Here is a 22,089-nt window from a genome sequence, read left to right as displayed (position 1 = left end):
AACCAGAATGAACACATTTAATCTCCACTGACATATACAGCTGCCCACCTGGTCTGTGGAGAAAAAAAGTACAGGTTTTGATGGCTACAAATTGTATGTGTATAGTGTAGTTTACTTTTATATTTTTGTGTGTGTATGTATATATTTTACTTTTTTTTATATGCCGTAAAATACTTACACTTGTATGCACTTTTGCAACACAAGATTGAATCTGCAAGTCATTTAGACATTTGCTCCCAATTATTACATTTAAAAATCATCCAATTATTAAATTTAAAAATACATCCTTCAAAAAAAAAAAAAACCCAAAGGACTGAGTCAGAGACGTCCCCACCTGAACACAAACAAAAAATATGTGCCTGAAGTGATACTGTGCCAGTAGACACACATATTGTAGGCAGGCACAGTATCATTTTCAACACTAGGTGTGATGTATGTGGAAAGACGAGACATTTGTCAAATATTCACATTGATGTTTTCAGCGCAAAGTGTGCACTACTGGGCAGGCATAATCAATCTAAGACAGTGATTAAAACCAGAGCTCAGTCTTGCTGAGAAGCTCTTATTTTTGATGGGTAAAAGCAATGACAGTGCTGCAATTCGGAGCTTTGTATTCGGCATGCATACCTGTATTTTTGCAACACAATGGTTCTGATTGAAGATAGTGCAATCGCGCTGCAAGGAGCACAGTTGGTGTGTGTGCCTGGGTTGTGTGAAAGGCTTTGTCCTCCAGTCAACTTGGATTGTTTGTGCATCTCTCCAGCTGCAGTCTATAGAAAATCGAGTCTGCCTCAAACCAAAAGAAATCTTGTTGATTTTGCTTTTGTTGTCTGGAAAAGTTAAACTTAAGAAAAGTGTCATTCAAATTTTCAGATCTCTTGGCATTTTCATGAGGAAAATTAAGAAAAATAAACAATGTCTAATTATTAATACAATCAAGAATTAAAATTGTCAAATTAATACCAGTTTACCTGTTATTGATTAAGCAAAGACTCGAAAACAAATGCAGTGAGTAAAAACAAGAACTAGATTACAGGGCCTATAAAAAAGTATCCCCTCCCCCTTTTATTGCTTTTGCAAATCAAACATATCATCAAAATGTGGTTTGTGAATATCCAACAAATTTACAAAATATTTTAAATAAAACGAGCTACTTTTGGATGTATGTGATTGTCTTAAGGTGGACATCTTGGTGGACAATTATTCTTGTCCACCTTAAGAATAATTAAACCTGACCTGTTGGATAATCTGCTGTTCATTTTCAAACATAGCATCTTGACTGGGGAGCAAAGAACTTTCCCACAAACCTCTTGGCGAACTTAAGTCCAGCCTAAATGAGTTTTCTTCAACTGTCGCTTTTTCATTGCCACTCTCCCATTAAAATTTTGAGTGGTAATGAACCCAGGCAACAGCAGTTGTATGCAGAGTTTCTCCCATCTCATCTACTGAAGTTTGTAACTCCTTCCTTGTACTCACTGGCATCCTGGTGGCCTCACTTACCAGGCTTTTTCCTGCATAGTCACTCAGTTTGTGTAAATGACCTGATATAGACATATTTACACAGTGGCGCAACTACACATTATTCATGTGGATGCGAAAACATAGATCTGCCCCCCCGCCACGCCCCGACCGAGGGAAGGAACGACCGAGGGAAGGAACGTCAGGGTCAAGGAGCGACGCTCACTCAGCCCCCCCCCCCCCCCGAGGCGACGATACGTGAAAGGTAAAACCCGCTACATTTACCTCGTTATGTGCGCGAGGTGAAGGAGCGTAAGGCGCGCAGAAGTGTACAGGAAAACATCATCGGCGCGCCGCCCCCTCCAGACGGGGTTTTGGCACCCTCTCTGGTGCTGCGCCCCTATGCGTTGCATACCCTGCATACCCACCTTTTGCGCCACTGTATTTACACATGGACCACATTCTTTTAATTTCTCAGTCATCAATTAAACTGAACTCCAGGGGATGTTCAGTGTGTCAGACATAGTTTTGTATCCATCCCCTGACTTCTGGGACTGACTTTTGTTATTTTATTTCCATTATTTTGTAGAAATCTGTTTTCACTTTGACATTCAAGAAGGTTTTTGCCCATTTTTTTTGTCAAAAAAACCAAATTTAGTTGAATCACGATTGATTTGTACACACAATGAAAAGAAAAGGAAAATTCAAAGAAGTTGATACTTTTTACAGGCACTGTTTCTGTCTCTGTAGGTTTAAGAGATGTTTGGATTTTTGGATAAAAGTGATTCAGTCTGCTGCCAAACGGTACTTGTAGATTGACAGGTGGACTTTGGTGCCCCTGAAACAAGTTCTGAATGTCTGCAGGAACATTTGCTGGATCTCTTTTAAAACTGGGTTAGATAAGCAGGCAATGTCACTTAAAAATGAAGAGACTGTGAACAAATGCTATTTTCACATTCAAATATATATATATATATTTTATTTTATGTATTTATTTTTTTTTCATTCTGGTGGATAACGACAGGTTCACATTTAATGCTAATCAGCATTTAAAGCTACAGTTAGTTATGAATAATTTTAAAGCTTTCTGAAATGTAATTAAACATTTTCTCCTTTTTAGGAGCAACCTTAACGAGAGCTATTTTGGTATTTGGATAAACATCTAACCTAACAGGAGCAAGATATATTTTGAACAGACCTACAATTTTACAAGGGCATTTTAAAGTAAGTTAGAGAGCAGCAGGTGAAGAAGGTTAAAGTCCACACCTTAGAAAAGCCGCCCTCACTACACCATGTGAGCTGGATATTTCTGTTTATGTACTTTTCATTGGGTTACCTTTTCTCATTGAATGCAAGTTACTCAGAATCCTTTGTTAAATAAATAAATAAAATAGATGGTAATCATGAAGTTTCAAGGACAGTCATAAATATTCAATTTGTTATTTCCCTTTGCTTCATTCATTCATTTGATTTGGCGGGCAGCAGCTGCAGGAGTCGGTACCCCAGCTTGCGGATTCCAGTTTGCAGAGTTTTATGCCCCCAACCCCCTCAACCACCCTACCCCACCACCACACATACACAAACCTCCTCCTTCTGACTGTGACATATTTAGAGTTCATTGAAGGAATACATAACGTTACTGGCAAGGCTGTCTGTGAAAGTAGGGCAAGGAATTCTGACACTACTAAGAGACTCTAGGATGCCTGCCACGATTCAGTGGAATAATTCATCGTAATATCCAAATCTTATTTTAGAGTGCGTCTCCGCTTTGGCTAAGGCTTAACTTATGCATTAAAGTTATCTCATCAATCAAATTATGTTCCTAAAATCAGTTTATATTTGACTTTTTTTTCTGTTAAGTTTGAAAGGAACATCTAAACTGAGAGTGCTCATCGATCAATACTTTTATACTCTTCGTCTTATTTTGAAATTACCCAGTAACCGACGTGTTTATGAAAAAAAAATCTTGTTTGATAGGTTCAGAGGTTAAGGGTGTGTCTCTAAAAAAAAAAAAAAGAAAAGAGACATGCAGTCGATCAACAGATGCAAAGCATTTAGGCTTGATGGTGCATAAGCCGTTTGCCAGATGGCTGGGCTGATTAGAGAATGTATCCTTACAATGATTCATGATGATGCTTTTTGAAAATAATGTTCACCAGGTGCTGCTCCCTGAGTGCTGCAGAAGAAAAGAAAGTTAAACAAAACCGAGGAGAGAGAGAGATGGGGCGGTGGAGGTGGAGATATAGAAAGAGGGAGAGGAGGGAGAGATAAATACAGTAAAAGGAAGGAAGAAACGGAGAGAGATGCACATCCCGCTGGGTATGTGTGGCAAAGAACACGCGGTGTCAAGGATGCTTTGTTTGGGATGAGAGAAGTGTGTAATCAAAGTCGCTCTAATGTTCTCCTGTATGGTGCTGCTCTGCAGTGAAGACATACAAGATGCACAAGTGCACATTAGACAAAATGTACTGCAGACGCTGCACAGCCAGGGACACCCCACTGACAGACAGGCTGAATGTGGCACGACATCCCCGCTGGATTCAAACGCAGTTAACCCACTGATGCAGAACCCTTCCATGGTGACAAACACCAGGAAACTAATGAGCTGTTTGACGTGCTGATCTTTCTTAATACTACCTGTCCTTTGTGGCTTCTGGGCATGTGGTTTATAAAAACATTCATTTTAAAACAAGCAAGTGATGAGGAAGAATTAGATTGGAGGTTTATGTTAAATAAAGGATTAATTAACAAGCTTGCGACTGCTTATTCTAAAGATGTAGCTGTAGAGTGACGCATCAGATCAGGACTGAAGCAAACAGCTGGATAGATACTTTTAGCTTTAAACGGACGGCATTATGTATTTTACAGCACAGTCAAGCAACTTTGTTAACTTCAGTTGTTATAACATTTCTGAAAATCAAACATAACTTGGAAGAAATTTGACTTTGCAGTTTTGTGCCTTGAAATTGACCTCTGTCTCTTTAAGAAGCTTCTGCTCTTTCCAAAACTGCCTTCAGCACTCAATAATTCCTTTCCACTATGCTATTTACAAGTTTTATTAGGAGCATTGGTCTGAGAAGTAGTTAGTAGGATAAACTCAGCAGACTTGTAGTTTCCCCTGGTGTTTGGTAATTGCTGCTGCTGCTGCTGCTAGTCTGGTGGAGCTGAGTGGGGAAGGTACGAGGTAGAGCTGCTTTGTGAGGAGGTAGGTCGGCTGGAGGCTGCAGCTCCTAGGAGGAGGTTTGTGGAAATAGGCGGTGCTTTTGCATAAGCAAGTGTTTTTAAGCACCCCTGATAGCTGGACAAACAAATAAAAACTGTTGGACGGCAGCTTTTAATGTGCAATAATAATAACAGAAAGATTCAGCCTTCATACTATTAGATCGATGGGAACCAACTAATGTGGCGAAGGCTATTCTCCTGCCACATCTTTGCTTACATCATTGCCAACACCAAAAAAAAAAAGTCAATAGTGGGCTCCATTGGTAAAATGAGATTGTGTATGAGATCATCATGTGTTTTCAATATTACAATTTCTATTCTGGAGCACTTTTCTAATTTAGGTGTCCTTTGTCTCAGTGTTAAAACATAAATCTTTCTACTTCATAATGACCGTGGCTTCAGTTTCTCCAGGCTAACGGTAACATGAACGACCCCTACTGCACAGCTACACATCGCACATTAAAGATTAGATTAATTGTAACTTCAAGGGTAAAGACATTATCTTCGAGGTATTGAACATGGCCAAAAGGTTATTGGCCTTATCCTTTTGTGTGCATACGCTTTTTACAACCAAAGTCGCAGCCCTTACTCGGATCAGAGCTGTGAAAGAAAAACTTTCACCTGCAGCAAAGCTTAAGAAGCTGGCCTCCTCGGCGATCGAAAAGTCTAACACATCGCTGTAGTCGCTGTGCTGCATGCATAATGTCCTCAGCAGCGGAGCAGACAAAGTGAAGGCTTCAACGTATTTCTTCATATTCCTGCGCGCAAGCCATTGATATCCCTACTAACACATGAACATGTATTCAACACTGTCTTTGGGGGAGCAACGCTACAGCCATCTCCTCAGGCAGGCATCAAAGCTTGTTTTCTTGTGTTTTTTTTTCTCTGCTCCTGGTTTGAACCATGTCCTTCTTTGTGTGCCATCATCATTTGACTCGGAGTTTTATCATCATACATACAATACAAAGAAATCTGAGCTTTACAATAGCATCTGTAGAAGAATGTCGAGAACCTCCATGCACTTATGCAGATGACAGAATTTCAGTTCCTCATCTTTTAATTAATGTGCCCAGTATTAATGACTGACGCATTCAGAAAGTTGCTTGGTGAAGTTTTACAATGGCTATAAATAAATAAGAAAGTCTGAATTGGGAATAGTTCAAGAGGCTGCAGCAGAATCTAAAAGTTATTACAGCCTTTCTTGGATAATGTGAAAGAAAGGATAACCAGTCAATAACTGGAATTGACTGACTAAAAATGTTGCTTCTTCTTTGTGTTTCTTCTCTGTTTTGATATGACTCTTTGATTATTTATTTCGTAGTAAATGCCATTCTGCTTCTTTATAACTGTGTGCTGACAAAAATCTAAATTATATATAAATAAATATAGATTTGAACAATGCAGTGGTTGCCAGTCCTGGTCCTGCATGTTTTAGGTTTCTCCTCATTTCCAAACATCTAACTTAAGTGAATTGGTGATTAAAAGGCCAATTAGCCAGTGAAAATAAGAATAAATAGCAAGATTAGAGTGGGGTGACAATGTCAGGAGCAGTTTTAAAGGCGTGATTCATACAAGGACTGCACATCACTGATTATTGTCCCAAGGGCAGACGTGTAAAGCCTTATTATCACATGTAAAAGGCAGCAGTGGTAAAAATCATGCACCCTATACAGAACATACTGTATTCTGACATTTGTGTGGTTATTGTTCTTGCAGGTATGTCCATTTAAATGAACATACATGTTGCGTTGCGTCCCAGTAAATTTGCCTTCGAGATTTAAAGGCCAGTGTTTAACGTCGCATGGTATTTATTGGTATGCAGACTAGCCTTTGAAAAAAAGCTCTTTCTCCCATGCGCAGATTTATTATTCACACCAGACAGACATTTTCTCCTTGACTGTAAATGCATCACATTTTAAATCAGTTAGATGAAAGCATCTGTTTTGAGTGCTTATTACTTGCTCCAGCAAAAGACAGTCCTTGTGCTGGTAATGACTGCACTCTACAGCACGGGCATGGCATTCCTCGATGATTTGAACGCATAATTAGCATAATAAATACCTCTGTCATATTCGAAGACTTGCTCCATGAGGAAATCACTGCAGAGAGCAAATCAACAGTTTCCCTTCCTCAGAAGAACCGACGGTAATGTGGATATAATTTTGTATTCATGACATAAATAAATGCATGTGACATACACTTATCCATACTGTTTCACAGTGTGGACTCCCTTTGTGCCGCAGTCACGAGGAAGGAATTCTTAGCAAAAGCTCCAGCTGTATAGAATATATAATCTGCTGCCCCATAGCTTTGTATTCAACCATGCCCAAGTGGGAAACAACATGTCATTATTACGGACCGATACTCGCCGCGCAAGCTGACAGCCGCATGTAGATCTGCACTGTTGCATGTGCATTGTAAACAAGCTATGAATACAATTTTCCACTATAGCAAAACTATATGTCTAGCGAGGTATAAAATGGAAATGTCTTATTTTCCATTCCAGGACAGTAGGAAATGCTTCTTCATTTCAGCCGAGGGGAGAAGTTTGGAGGCTTTGCTCCTGCTGGTCACTGGAACATGGTGACAGTGAGGATAAAGATGATGACTCGCCACATAAATGGCCTCCACATGTAGTTATGGTTTTAATGGCCATGACGTTATTGTCTTTCCTTTTATCGTAAACCCATTATGGTGCCTCAGGACATAAATTGTTGCAAATGTATTTCCATTTTAATAATTTGGGTTTTTCCTTCTCTATGGCTAACCAGAAAGTCTGAAAGATGGCAAAGTTGTACTGCTCTTTTTGCTGCTATGCTGAAACAGCAGCTGCATGGACGGGATCAGCAGTCTCAGCTATAGTGCATTGCAATAATATTAGTATCCGTTGATCTGCACATCTACCGTTTATAATTTACATTAAAGTCACAATTTTGAGCTATCATGTGGTGGACAAATATGAAAAAATTTTCAGAGGCAAACATACCGGTCTGCTGGCACGGCCCAAACTTGGTGTTAACTTGCAAAGTTTTGTACATAATGTAACATACTTCTCGTTTTACACGTTAGTCCGATGCTACACGGTTGCTATTCTATTGTGCCATGTAAGAGTAGGAGAAATATTTGTTTGGAATTTCTTGTCATGATAGAAAAATGAAAGATGGTTTTCAAGAAAAGTTAGAAAAATGCCTCATGCTACATATTGTATTCAGGACTTTTACTCACCTTTGTAAAAAAAAAAAAAAAAGAAAAATATCCAATGTCACCAACTGCTTCAGACATTTGGTAGAAAAAAAGTTGTGGAAGAAAAAACAACAAAACCACAAAGAATGAGGAGCAAGCAGGAAGGTCAGAGATGAAGCCGTGCAGATGTGTAAAGCAGGGTTCAGTTATAAAATAATGTCAAGAGTTCTGGGAACGTCGTAGACGGTTCAGTTTATCGTCTGAAAATCAAGACAATGGCACTGATTCAAACATATTAAAACATGGCACATGAATGCTCTTCCCTCTCTTCGGTATTTTGTCAAAAGATTTGAAAGCGGTCCAGAATGCTCCTTCTACTTCCCAATCATCTGCTAATTTGTGTTGTTCTACACCATAAAATCCCAGTAAAATCCACAGAAGCATCTGGTTGTAAAGTGATAAAATGTGGGAAAAAGTTCAGTGTTGATACTCTTGCAGGACAGCACTAGTTCCTTCCAATGTCGCAACTGGTGAACATACATAAGCGTGCGCTCCCAAAACACTGCTAAGCTTTGGAAAATGAATTTGCTTGATGATGGAGAGGATGCATTATCTGGTGGTACAGTAGAGTGCGTGTGGCCCGGGTACACTATAGCTGCCTCCTGCCTCCAGCTCTCAAAGTAGGAGCGGCAGTCTCCTGGGTCCTGGTAGGAGAATGGGCTGAAGCTGCGGTCTAATTCATCACAACTTCGCAGGAAACAAGCAATCGCAGGGAGGCTTCTGAAAAAAAAAAAAGAAAAGAAAAAGAGGAAACCTTTGCAAAAGACACAACAAGTCTCACTGGGCCGAGGAAATTCCCCTGGTCGCCATTGTTGTTAACTGTCAGCGTCCTCCATGGCTTAAACGCTCAGACAGAAGCGACATAGAGAAGACAAAAGAGCATAGGAAATAAAAAAATAAGTCATAAGTAGAGAATAATAAAAGTAACCCTATGTGCTGTATTTACCGGCACCTCAGCTTATTTACAGGTCCATTTCAGCGTGCACTACGCGTGTATGCGGATGCGATTGTTTAGCTGCAGCTCACAGCGGGGTCCTTGCCAAGGTACCGGCTCGTGGGGATATGACGAGCTACTGAAGGGTTTCCGTGACAACCTGGGTCGTCTGTCCAATCAGGGTGTGAGGGCTTCCAGATTGAGAAGTGGTCCTCCGGGGAGCTGTTCCTCAGCTGGCTCGAAATGCTTCGCCACGAAGAACATCCTTTAGAGGGAGGCCATCACAAAGTAAGAATCCGCTCCAAATGGGTACTTTGACATTCCCCGGCATAATTGGAAGCACTTTCTAAACCGAGGGGTTCTTTTAAAAATGCATTGAACAGCAGAGAACAGGATGCTTGCAATTTTGATTCCACTCATGAACCTCTCTGCAGCAGCCTTGTCAGGCTTGTGCTATGTATGTTATGACCGACCCATTTGTCAAACTGCCAACTTTTTTTTATTGTATTTTATTGTGTATGTATAAAAGTAAGAGGCATATTTGAGTATAAGCTACCTGCTCATTCAAGCAAATCTCCTTCTGTAATCTGCCTCTATCTACACCACATCGGTTTCCTTTTTTCCCCACTCTCTTTTTTTTTGGTTGCTTTTTCTTTTTTTTCTTTTTTTTGCTCTGAAGTTGCATAGTGGTTTCATCATCCTGAGCAATAGGAGCCAGCGGGGTATCGCACAAACACAACAGACAGGCTCATTTTTCACAGGTTGACTTCCCAGCTATTCTGCAGGATGTGTCACGACAAACGGCGGATATGTGACAGACTCACGTCGCACCCGTGTCCTTGCATTAGAGAGAGGAGGCACTATATCATGTGTGTGTCTGTGTGTGTTGTTTGCGACTGTGTACACCTGCACTGGATCCAGTGGGGGTTTTTTTTGTTGTCCTTTGTTGTTTTTCTTTTTTTCTTTTTTTTTTAGTACCAAATAAGCCCACAGGAATGGTTTGCCCCTCATGCGGTAACGTTGAACCTCATTCCCAGCAGGCCTCAGCTCTCCGCCAGCCAACATCACCACCTCCGCCGTGCCCAGCATTGTCACTCCCATCGTCAACGGATTCACCGGCATCCCTCATCAGCCCAACGGGCACCCCGCCGTGGAGACGGTGTACACCAATGGCCTGCCGCCCTACTCCACCCAGAGCCCCACCGCCGCCGACACCTTGCAGCAAGCCTTCACCGGCGTTCAGCAATACACAGGTGGGGACACAACGAGGCTTCTCTGTCGCCGCTTGATCTCCCCTGCTCACAAATGCCAGCCATGTTATCAGCTACAAGTTAATTACCGCAGGGGTGTTTACAGTGCGTCAGAACACGACATCAGAGCGCCTTTGATTCGACACGTTACGCCTGTGTGATCGACCTTAAGCATCCTTGACACCGTTCTCTGCAGGATCCCCCTTGCTTTTACAACTCCCTCTCTTTATTTCTCCGCGCCTTCTTTCCGCAGCAATCTACCCAGCCACCACGCTGACTCCCATCGGCCAAACACTGCCCCAGCCGCCCCAGGTCATCCAGCAGCAGCAGCAGAGAGAAGGTGAGGGTGAGAGAACGTTATTACTTTCACACTTCACCCATCCCATCCTCCTGTAATGGATATAAAAAGCAGAGATGAGCATGAGAGACCAATATTGCTTTTACAGTGTACACATCTCAATTCTGTGGAATGGGTAAATAGAGTGGAAAGGTTGAGGAAACAATATTACATTTCACACCTAATCTGAGGTAACTTATACATTATGTACACCATAAAAAATACAGTATAGCTAGACAGAGAGCAGTGATAATGCAGCTGTATTAAATTTTCTGGTTTTATGATCAACATAGTCATATGGTTTTTTTTTTTTCTTTTTTTATAAGTAACAATAAAATCCATTGTAATAAACCTGTAAGAAGCATGCTGCTGCAGCCAAGGGGGACAAGAGTTATGAAAATGTAGAAATGGGAAAACTGGGGCACCTTTCATAAAAATATTTAAAGTGGATCATGGTGATTTTTTTTCTTTTCTTTTTTTTTTCTTCCTCACACCTGCTGCACAAGTTTAAAAGGAGGAGGAAGAAAGAAAAACTGTCTGACGGAAATTCTGGAGATATTGCTAAAGAGTATCAATATAATAAGTTAGTCAGTAAAGTATTACATGAATTACAAAAGTGTAAGAAATAGTATTAAGGAGATTTTTTTTTGTATTCCCATTGCCATGTGTGAAATGTTCCATCCATTGATCAATCCATCCATATCTATGATTAACTTCCGAAACTATTACTATAAATTCATAGACTAGTTCTGCATAATACAACCTTAGATCTTTTGTTGGCATGTTGAGAGGCAGATGTTCTAAGTTTTATCTTTAATTATTCATAATTTACTCCACAAGCCTTTGAGTTACAGTTTGAGTAGCAAAGAATGGAGGAACGCACAGATAAAGCAAACCTATTCTGTAGGACTGCTTTGACCCAGTATCAGTCTTAAATAAAATGCTGAAGACCACTGAAGATCAGCTAAATAGATAATTGTCATATAATTTGGTGAGACCGGAGAGATGAAATTGACATGTGTTTCCTCTATTTGTCTGCTCAGGTCCAGAGGGGTGTAATCTCTTCATCTACCACCTGCCGCAGGAGTTTGGAGACAATGAACTCATGCAGATGTTTTTGCCCTTTGGTACAGTCATCTCTTCTAAGGTCTTCATGGACCGGGCAACCAACCAGAGCAAGTGCTTCGGTGAGTTACAGACTGCATGTACAGATCCACTCACACTTATTTGCACAACTGGTGAATATATATGTATAAACTCTTAAAATAAAGCTTCTTTTATTGCATTCGCACGAGCTCACGCTGAAAAACTGTGCATAATCCAACCTTCAATTTTAGAGAATTTATTGAGTGAGGAGAAAGAAACATTATGTTAAGAAATGATAGAAACTTAATGTTGCAACAACTGGTGGTGCCCTATTTGTGCTTTACTTTTTAAGCTAGTCACTTTACAAAATGGAAAAATAATATAAAAATGAAATAGAAATAGAGGCGCAAAATCTCCAAAGCAAAGTGTTAATGTGAGGACACACCACAAGTTTATTTTTGTCAGATTTTACCCATGATTCCCAGTTTGGATATGTCTGCACCAATGTCCTCTTGTTGGGAGCTATCTGCACTGCTAATTGGCACAAATGTCTGTCTGTGTGAGTGGGGAAGTCACAAATCCAACCCAACCTCAGTTGAAATCAATTAAACATGTTTGAATATTTGAGCAGAATGTTGACAGTCGGGTAGTGTGATCTGATTGCTGACTTTAATACCTGTGTTGCCAATAACCACTGACAAAGGAAGGGTGAGACACTGAATGTTAATTTCAGAGCAAGATTCTCATCCATTTTTGTCTACGTCTTCCTCGTCGTCTTCTCTGGGATTTCTCCCTCTGAGCTCAGTTTCTATGAATGAATTTCAACCGGGTCAATCAGTGAACAGGAGGAGGAGCTTTGAACGACAACATGGTTTTCTGCAGGACTTCAATAGAACAATACACTTCTTTCAGATAAAATTAAGATTGGACACTTCTTCAATTAGCACTCTAGACCAGAGTGCTGGATTGATATGAAACAAGGATAAGAATAAATATGTAATAAAGCGCCTTGTTTCTTTCAATGCGCCTGGTGGAGTATCTGTGACGCTTTGAGCCTGTTTCTACTCCAAAAGTCCTGGGAACAGAGCATCATGTACTATCTGAAACATGGGAACTTTTTTAGATACATATCCATTTGGACTTTGTTAGTTAAGTGTAAATGATTTGTCATTCCGGCAGGAAAACTATCCATAATATAGTGTTATTTCTACACAAAAATATTTCACCAATCGACCTTTTCTAACCTGACTTGAATTTCATGAAGAAAGAAAACCTGTGGGATGAGCTAAGAAGTGTCAACAAGTTGTTTTTGTTGAGCTAAATAGTTATGATTATTGTCTTTTTATGCATATGTCTCAGATCGCTTCTTGAATAACTAATTTGAAAACATTAAAACGTTTAAAACACTCTTTTCCATAACCTATTCTGGCTGTGACAGCATTTGACAGCCCACAGACTGCGAGGATTGATCTTCGCCCAGACAGACCGACTTGAATTTGCATCTTGATGACTGCTTGTGCTTTGGCGTGAGGGCCGAGGAAAAGATGCTCCGAGTGCATCGTTTCCAAACTGGCCTGGATGCAGTCGATCAGAGTCAATGTCCTTGTTTCTTTTTGGCAGATGACTGACCCGGAAACCTTCAGGCGCCATGTCAGCGTCTTCGTCACTGTTCCATAACCCCTCGTTTCTGTCGATACCTGCAACTGCTGAGGCCGAACCACACACCTCCGCTCTTCAAGTCGTCATTTAGCTTCAGCAGACTAACTTCGCCTTCACAGGCACTTGAAGAGCTCGACAGTGACGCTTCAGGGGCAGACCGGATTGGGGGTTGATTGTGGAGCAGCAATTGTTTTTACTCAAAGGGAACCACAGAAGCCCAGTGAAGTATCCCTAGTGCCTGAATGCGTTTGTTCAAGTGAGAGGGTTAATATTAGATACTCCTGAAAGAAGATCTATTTGCAGTATTGACGAGCAGCTACAATAGACATCAAGGCAGCAGCAGTTTGGTACAATTAATCTATAAATGAGGAAGAGAGAATACTCTTAAATTGATGAGACTCCTCATCAAAACATGTAGTCTTTGATGAGACTACGGGGCCTGTGCCTGCTTCAGCTCTCGTTTCACCACCCTAAATGTGCCTTGTTGCTGGTGGCATGTAGGAGGTCACATCCTTTTACTGCCGCTGCTCTTTTTTTCCAGACTTTCATGTTGGCCTCGTCTTCTCTGCCAAGCTTTCACCCCTAATGGGCCAAACCAGATCCAGGAAGGCCAGCCGCAGTCTCTCCCGGGTGGCTGTGGACGCGCAGAGGCCCCTGTTGTTTTTTTTCACGGGTCATTAACTGTACCTAATGGCACCGCAGACACAAGGGAGAACATCAAGCGGAGACACACTCTGCTGCATTTTCTGGTCCCTGAAATCTGAAGGCTTACTTTGTCTACTTGATGGAAGCGGGATGTTCAGCGTAGGTTTGAGGAGTGGGGAGTTTTGGGGGAAGATGTGCTGATGGGGGTTTGCGCCGTCTACCTCGAAACTTGTCCAGTTTGTTTTTGTTTACACTCAACTTTTATTTTTACCGTTACATGATATATTTGTTAGCTGAGTTTAAAATGCGTTGCTTTGCAAAGCTCATACATACCTTTGGAGCTTTTGAAGTTTTGTCCCATTATAACCACACACTTTGAGAATTGGGATTTTATGTCAAAGACAAAGTAGTGATTACTTTTGAAGTGGAAGTGGCAAATGGTTTAAAATATTCATACATTTGTATTCTGGCCCCCAATTCAATATTTCGTTGAACAACAAAATCATGCTGTCTTGTTGCTAGATGGTGTAATCATACCCAACCAGCTTTGCAGAGTTAAAAACTGAAACTTTTGGTATTTTTCAAAATGGTGAAAGCTCAGTCACAGATCTCACAATTAAAAATAGATCTGGGCTTTGACTGGGTCATTCTAATACACTACTATGCCATAATCTGAACCATTTCCTTGTAGTTCTGATTGTATGCTTTTGGTTGTCATGCTGGGAGGTGAAACTTTGCCCCAGTCTCAAGTCATTTGCAGCTTCTGACTAGTTGTCTTCCAGGAAACTGTATTTACTTCCATCCATTTTCCCATCAAACAAGTCTCCTGTCTCCTTTTAGATAAAGCGTCCCCTTATATAATCTTATGTGTTGGTCAAAATGTATATTTTTATTCTCATCTGACCAGAGCACCGTCTTCCACATATATATTTTTGTGTGTTTTACTTTACTATTATTCTTCACTTTGCTTTTGTCTAAAATATAGTTAAAAATGTCAACATTTGTTACTGTAATGTGATATAAAGTAAAAACGTGCCCAATAAATTCTATAAATTCAAAGCATCGTGGTCAGCACGGTCTGTAGATATTAAGCACTTCTTACTTAAACCCTTTTAGCTGGTAATATTTTCTATTTTCCAATTTTCAAATCTATTCATTAATGGAATTTTTTTCTTAGCGAGAATTAGTAATGTGATATTTTGTTTTATTATTTAACTGAAATAGACTGCTGCTTTTCATACTCTGCAACATGTGCCTCAAAACCCACAGAGCAGCTTAATATTACATGTCTTCTGTACAAAGGAGTGTGATGTGTTTTGGCAGCAACAGCTCCAAACATGTCCCAACAGCTCTTTCTTTCACATACTTTTTTTTTTTTGGCTTAAAGCTTATTTTGGACATCATCCTGACCCTTTCTTCTTGTAAGTTTAATAAATTTGATCTGTTTCCTAACAGGTTTTGTCAGCTTTGACAACCCCGCTAGCGCACAGGCAGCTATTCAGGCCATGAACGGCTTTCAAATCGGGATGAAGAGGTTGAAAGTCCAGCTAAAGAGACCGAAGGATGCCAGCCGCCCTTACTGACACAGCCTACCTTCAGTATTCACTGCAGCAGCACAGGTAAGCCCTGAAAACGGTGGGGGTGGGGGGGTTGTCTTCACAAAAGTAAGTTTCAAGCTTCTGCTTCTTCTTCTTTAGAAGAGCTGTGATTGGTTTCTGTAAATATATTTAATAAAACAGTTTATCGTGTAATGAAACTACGTAATTGTTTCAAAATACTGCAAAACTCAAAGGTTTATAAATACGAAGCTAAGGATGTATTCACTCCTGACACATTTGGTCTGCTTTAAAAGGGACCAGAGTTCATGTCGTCCATTGGTCTGCACCTTTAGTGCAGGTGTGAGACATTATGTAAAATTTACTATTTTTTAGCTTTATGTATTAAAGCTGTGCTCTGTCCCATCCCCATGATGTCTATTCAATGGGATAGATTTGTTTACAAATTATAGCAAACTGCACCAAGAGCAAAAAGGAAAAAAATATATATTTTTCCCACACTAAACAAGTGGACCCAAAGACTTTCCTGGTGTGAATACACCTTTTAGACCTCACCATCAACACCCATGTACCTTTAAACACTGGCCTAGCACTCTTAAATTGTAAATAATGTATGTACAGAAAGCAGGAGAAGGCGATAAAGAATAGCAGCAAAGTCCTTTCAGGAATTCCTTTCCCCAGTTTGTTGTGTAAATAAAAAATGACATTTAAAAGGAGTCCTGGAGGTCAAACAAAGGTCAGGAAGACTTTCCAAGAGACACTTAATGTGTTCTACCCTGCGACTGAAGCCTGACAAAGTGTGACTTTGCTTTGGAGAATCGGGAGTAGAATGTAAAACTGAGCATCTAAAGAAGCTTTACAGTATCTGAACAGATGAGTAAAAATAGAGCCTTCAGTCTGCACTAAGCACAGATATGTGCGCAGAATTTTATTATCATTACAAATCCTTAACTTTCTAGCACAAAGGGGATTAAACATGCTTGGGCGGCCATGTACCAAAGAAATGAGGAACATTTGACTGACAGATGGGCCAAGGAAATATCACTTCATCCTGTAAGATGAGGAAAGAGGAAAGCTCATTGTTTTTCAACCAACCCCCCTCTATGAATCCTATAATTGTGCATCATAAATAAGAGAGAAGAAAATTATATATAGGTTCTTAAATATTTTACAAATAATCAAAAAAGTGTGGTCTGCCTTCATGTTTAGACACAAGAGAAAATTATTTGTAGCTACTGAAACTGTTACCTATTCTTTATTGCAATAGATTCAGATTCAGCTTCAATTGTAGCTTTGCTCAACTGGGCGGGCAAAGCTGCCTGGACAGCAATTTTCATGTTTAGCCACGAATTCTTCATTGAGCTTGACTTCAACTAGGCTGTTACAAAAACAAAGCTTTTTTTTGTTTTGTTTTTTTTTGTCATCTAAACATCATAATATTTCAGTTCTATTGTCTTGCGGAAAGTTGAACTTCTTCCCCGGCCACAAGTCTGTACCAGGTTTTCTTCCCTGTCCCTAATGGGAGGAAAAAAATTTCAAAATAAATAAAACATCCCCAAAGCACGATACAGCCATCATCATGTTGCACCACCAGTTATATCTGCACAGATTTAATTACAGTCTATTAAATAATTAAGCCTGGTTCACGCAGCAACATAATTAGGCTGATTTTTGTCTCAGTTTTCCCCTTCCTAATATATAAGGGACACTGCGATTATTGTGATGGCTCTAAAGATAATCTTATGAGATGTTCCCACCGTGTGATGATCTAGTCTGCTTGGAAGGACATCAGTAGCGCTTCAAATCGGGGATATTTAACCTGTTGGATTGTCTTGGCCTGATAGCCCAGCATGTGGTGTCTTCCCTGAGGACAAACAAGCATTCAGCCTGTTAAATGTGATGTGTAGCCAATCAGAGAGCAAAGTGATGGAAACACAGAGGAAAATCGGCATGACGGTACACGAAACAACTGCCACTGCAGAAAGTGGAGCGGAAGTTGCAGACATCTTTTCTTATAATTTGCCTCTTAAAAATTGCCCACCAACGATGCTTCTTCCTCGTGAGTCATGCAGCCAGGGTTTTTTACTTTTTTACTTGTGTTTGAATGCAGGAAATCTGTTTGTGTGTAGTGTGTTTTTGTTGTGTAGCTCTACACCACACACATACACACACACGCACACACACAGTGTTAGAGCTTTGATTTTCTTTTTTGTCATGTGTGTGGTCTCAGGTTTTGAAAATCAACCGACAATTTTAAAATCTTGCCATGTGAACCAGGCATTGGGTGACTTCTGAAGGCTTTGAGTGCAACTGCATGCAGCAATCTTCATATTTATAGTGGTAATACACTTTGAAAGATATCCGTTAATTTCATTCCATTTTGAAATTATATCACCCCACATTCCCCAACACACACTCACACACACAGCCCTGATAGCTTCTACAATTAGCAACATTTTGAAGGACATGGGCATTATGTAAACAAAGCACAAATATAAACTTTTGATGGCTGCAAAGGGGACATATTTAAAGCAGATTATTCCTGATGACTTCGCTTTTTTGTATTTTAGTGCACAAAATATGATGGAAGTGCATTTGATTGGAAGATGCATTTCATTTTGGTTCAAGATATTTAAAGTCAGGGGACATTTTGGCAATGTGAGTCCTGTGATTTTGTCCCGTCATTTTAAATCTCGTGTGTATTGTCGGTAAATGTAAGACTAAGCACAGAATGTGCAAAAATACAGAGTCCAAGTTGATTTTATGATGGAGCACGTCATGGGCATATTAATTGTGGGAAAAATCTGTCATCATTGTGATTGACAAAGACGGATTCAGTGTAATGGTCTCTCCAGACCATTACACTGATATAATGGAGCCATACTGAAATATCCAAAGTTTAAAGAAATGGATCTTTGGATTGACAGTTTAATGAGCAGTGAAATTTAAAATCGCTCCTTTCTTTTTTTTTCTTCTTCTTTCTCTGTCTTTCTTTTTCTCTCTCCTTTTTTTCCAGAGTTTAGAGGACACACGTGAAGATATCTGGGAGGAGGTCAGCTTTTTTTCTTTGAGAGCAAGCATATGTTTTTAAAAAAAATCAACACGTGAGGAGTTTTTTGGGAGACATATCAACACTTATCAACACATGAGGATGCAGGTTAGAGCAGCAACAGGAGGTGTGGAAAAGGGAAGGAGGAGAAACGGCGCTTCGATGGGGACATAACAGCAACAGATGGCACAGAACAGCGAGAAGAAGGAAAAACTGGAAAAGAGACTCGACGGGACTGAACAACAGAACTTTTTCTTGTTAAGACTTGAATTGTTAAGTAAGCAACAAACAAAAAAAAGCAGCAACAACAAATAGATTTCTATATACATATTATATACACACATATATATATATATAAGGAACAAAGAGGCGCTTGTGGCTTTTACTGGACAAATGAGGGTTAAAACTTGAAGATAAAAAAAAACAAAACAGTGGAGAAAAGAACCAATTCTACACGTCCACTGACAGACTTTCTTTCTTTCCCTCTTTCTCTTATTCTCTCACCGTCTCTCAGCAAGCGCAGAACTATGACTCTTGGAGGTCACTGAGGTTTCCAATAGCAAAAGTAGAACTGCAATTCTTTCACCCCTAAGGGACCAAAGGACCAAACATTTTTATTGTTCTGAACAGCGATATATATAGTATTAATGATACTAATACTACAAACTACTACTAATAATATTACAAGTTAAACTTAAGAAGAAATACTAGCTTCAGGTTTAAAAAAAAAAAAAGAACATGGGTTTGTTTTTTTTTTTGGTTTCCTTTTACCTTTATAGCTACCGGGTTGGAGAGTAATAAAAGCAAAAACAGAAAATGTATAAAAAAATAAATAAATAAAGCTGTACTATTTTAGCAGTATAGAAGATATGGGTTAGGTATTGTGTCGGGCATGTTCAGATATGTTTATTTTAATTTTTTCCTGATGCATCAGCATTCCCAGCATTTCATCTCAGAAGCGTGATCTTTGTGTTTTTGAGTCAAAAAGGGGAAACAAAAGCATTGAAGCAAAGGAAGGACAAAAAAACTTTCAAACAGGACCACAAATACCGACCTCGGTTCAATTCGAAATCCTCGATCTTCACTGCGAAGCATTAGTTAAACGCCTCGACAGGGCAGATGGTCTGACCGTGAACCACTGTGGTGAAAGTGCCACCTGTTGGGTCGCCGTTGGGTCGAGCCCTCGCCCACTGCCAAGCCGCTCCAGCTGCTTCCAGCAGGTGAGAGCAGGAACGCCCGCCTACCCGTCACTTTTCCTCCTTCATGTCAAAGTGCCAGCGTTAATGTCTATTAACAGGGATCATCAGTGGATGAGGGAGCCCTGAAACTAAACCAGGACATAATTACGATAATGATAATATTGATCAGATGGAAGCGGCACTGCAGGGCCAGGGATGCACAATCGATTGTCACATTGGCATTTCGAAGTAGCTTGACTGAGTGACGGAGCTGATCTGAGTCTCACTGGAGTCTTTTTGTCTCCCTTCATAGAGTGCTTGCAAAAGTGTTCATACTTGTCTTATGTTTTCATGCTGAAACATAAAAACATGCTTAGGATTTCTGCCACAGAAAAAAAAAACACAGTCAGGATGTCGAGTGAAAACTTAATACCCAAACTACCACAAACTTCACCTTAAAATGGGCCATTCTAATATTTTTATCTAAGTAATTATTTTCTTGCTATAGCTGTATATTTGATGATGTCCCAGGTTTTCTTGTAGATTGGAGTCTGCATTTAAAGACACCTAAGCTGTTTTTTTTTTTTTTAGGTTCTTAATTGCGCATTATAATTACACAATTAGAGCTCATACACAGTGAAAGACAGCTTGGCATTAACATCTACTGCAGGTCAAATTCAGACCAACATGATCCATCAATTGGAGAGCAGAAGGCCTAGAAGTGCTGCTGCCGTCAGCGATGGTCACACACAGCCCCGGTGCGGTGATGTCGTGGCACGGCATGCTCTGTAAGACACGAATAATCAACTAAAGCAGTGTCATCCTGATCCGAGAAACGCATTCAATTGATCTGACATGAAATCTTTCTCTTCAAAAGCTTCTTAGTGAGGCTTTTTCTCTCTGTTTTTTTTTTTTTTTTCTTAAATGCCATTCCATGACTCAGTTTGCTCTTTGAAGCATTTTGCCCCCTCAGGACTCACTGAGATTTCGACGTTCCAAACTTTAGGCACATCAGCACTCCGGACACTGCACCGCAGCACTCGTCCTGCAGAGACTTCAGACAAAAAGTGACGACCTTGCCTCTGTGGTTTGGTTACAACAAATATGTTTCCACCAGAGCGACTCTCCAGATCCTGACGACTGTACGCCTGCGTTTGATTACTTTTGGCTCAGCTGCTCTTTATCCTCATGTGATTCCTGCTCCACTGGATCAGAGTTATTATTATTATAAGAAAGAGGGAGCAGGAATCTCAGTAGGTTCTCACTGCTGTTCATTGTATGTTGCTCTGCTGCCAGCAGTGTTTAGATGCTGTACGAAAGTGTTTTGTTACATATGCCTTTTCTCATCATGAATTGCCAAATTATGCAAGCATATCCATTGCAGTTCCTCATCAGATTTTAAATATGTGCCAGATTTCCTTAAAACGTAGTCTTATAAATATACTTATTTTAGAAAACTCTTAAGCAGATTGAAATATTTGATTCTGTGATATAGGATACCACTGTAGGAAAAGGGTCAGCTCCCCCTGAAATGATATACAATATAGATTTCCTGTGAAAAGGTTAGATTTCTTATATATTTGCCAGAAGACAGCTCCTTTCCCTCGGCGAGTAAATGTGAGTTTCCATGCTCGCTGTCAGGGCGAAGCAGCTTTAGGAAGCTGTGATATATGCCCTGCTTCCTCCAGGCCATCCAGAGCCTTATAAACCCCTGTCAAAATATATCTTTCTCATGGGATTTCTCCTCAAGAGAGTTTTTTTTTTTTAATTATTAAAATCAAATTAGATTTTGCCTTGAAAACAGCTTGAGAAAAGCAAATTAAAGATGACAGGTGGAGCTGAAATGCAATGCTTTTGAATTATGTTAAGTTCTTTGATGCCCACTCTTAGAAGGAAAAGGAAATAAAAACATATAAAAAAAAAAAGAATGATTAATCCACAATGTGAGAAACAAATATTGCCAGAGTTTGACCCCTTGAGATAAGAACAGGTGCATCAAGTCAGTGCACACACACAGTGCTTACTGTGAGTTTCAGGAAAGTTTAGGTCGTCGACATCTGTGAATGGCTTAAAAAAAGGGAACTGGCAGTAGTGATTTCTATAGTTTTCTGATTAAGTTGCATGTGATTGAGCTAAAATTGATCTCTTACATACTTTTCACTCTTGCATCCATTGTTTTTTTAAAATCATTTCTTCTGTTAATATTTATCATGCAACCATGGTGCCCTTTTTTTAATCTTCTGAGCATGCTCAATAGGGCCCGGGAGGGATGAAGATTATGAATACGGTATTGCTCGTATTAACAATATGATTCTTTACCTATTGTTTGAATGCTAAGGATAGTTGCTTATTATAAATATGAAATCTTGTATAATATGAAAAATCAGCACAGGCCCTTTTTCTTTGGGTTACGTAGAGATTAGGGGGTTCAGACGGGGAGGGTAGGGACGGGACTCGCTTTATAAAGACATT

The 22,089-nt window shown here is 40.0% G+C and overlaps 1 protein-coding gene across 10 annotated transcripts in view; it reads left to right on the top strand.

The window, feature by feature from the left end:
- The window catches only part of celf5a (cugbp, Elav-like family member 5a), a 239,498-nt gene extending 217,892 nt beyond the window's left edge, over positions 1-21,606 (top strand). For 4 of the 10 annotated variants that reach the window (XM_008407177.2, XM_017304382.1, XM_017304383.1 and 1 more), the window contains exons 8-12: positions 9,895-10,110; positions 10,361-10,453; positions 11,488-11,631; positions 15,290-15,453; positions 18,407-21,606. In XM_008407177.2, coding sequence (XP_008405399.1) covers positions 9,895-10,110; positions 10,361-10,453; positions 11,488-11,631; positions 15,290-15,417 — 581 coding nt within the window. In that variant the 3' untranslated portion in view covers positions 15,418-15,453; positions 18,407-21,606. The remainder of the gene's footprint in view (positions 1-9,894; positions 10,111-10,360; positions 10,454-11,487; positions 11,632-15,289; positions 15,454-18,406) is intronic. The other 6 variants (XM_008407185.2, XM_008407182.2, XM_017304381.1 and 3 more) reach the window with 3 other exon arrangements.
- The last annotated feature ends 483 nt before the right edge of the window (positions 21,607-22,089 follow it).

The sequence above is a fragment of the Poecilia reticulata genome, linkage group LG4 (genome assembly GCF_000633615.1).
Source record: "Poecilia reticulata strain Guanapo linkage group LG4, Guppy_female_1.0+MT, whole genome shotgun sequence".
NCBI classification, from domain to species: domain Eukaryota; kingdom Metazoa; phylum Chordata; class Actinopteri; order Cyprinodontiformes; family Poeciliidae; genus Poecilia; species Poecilia reticulata.
Note: the sequence above shows the minus strand (reverse complement) of the source record. Positions and strands in the feature narration are given on the sequence as shown.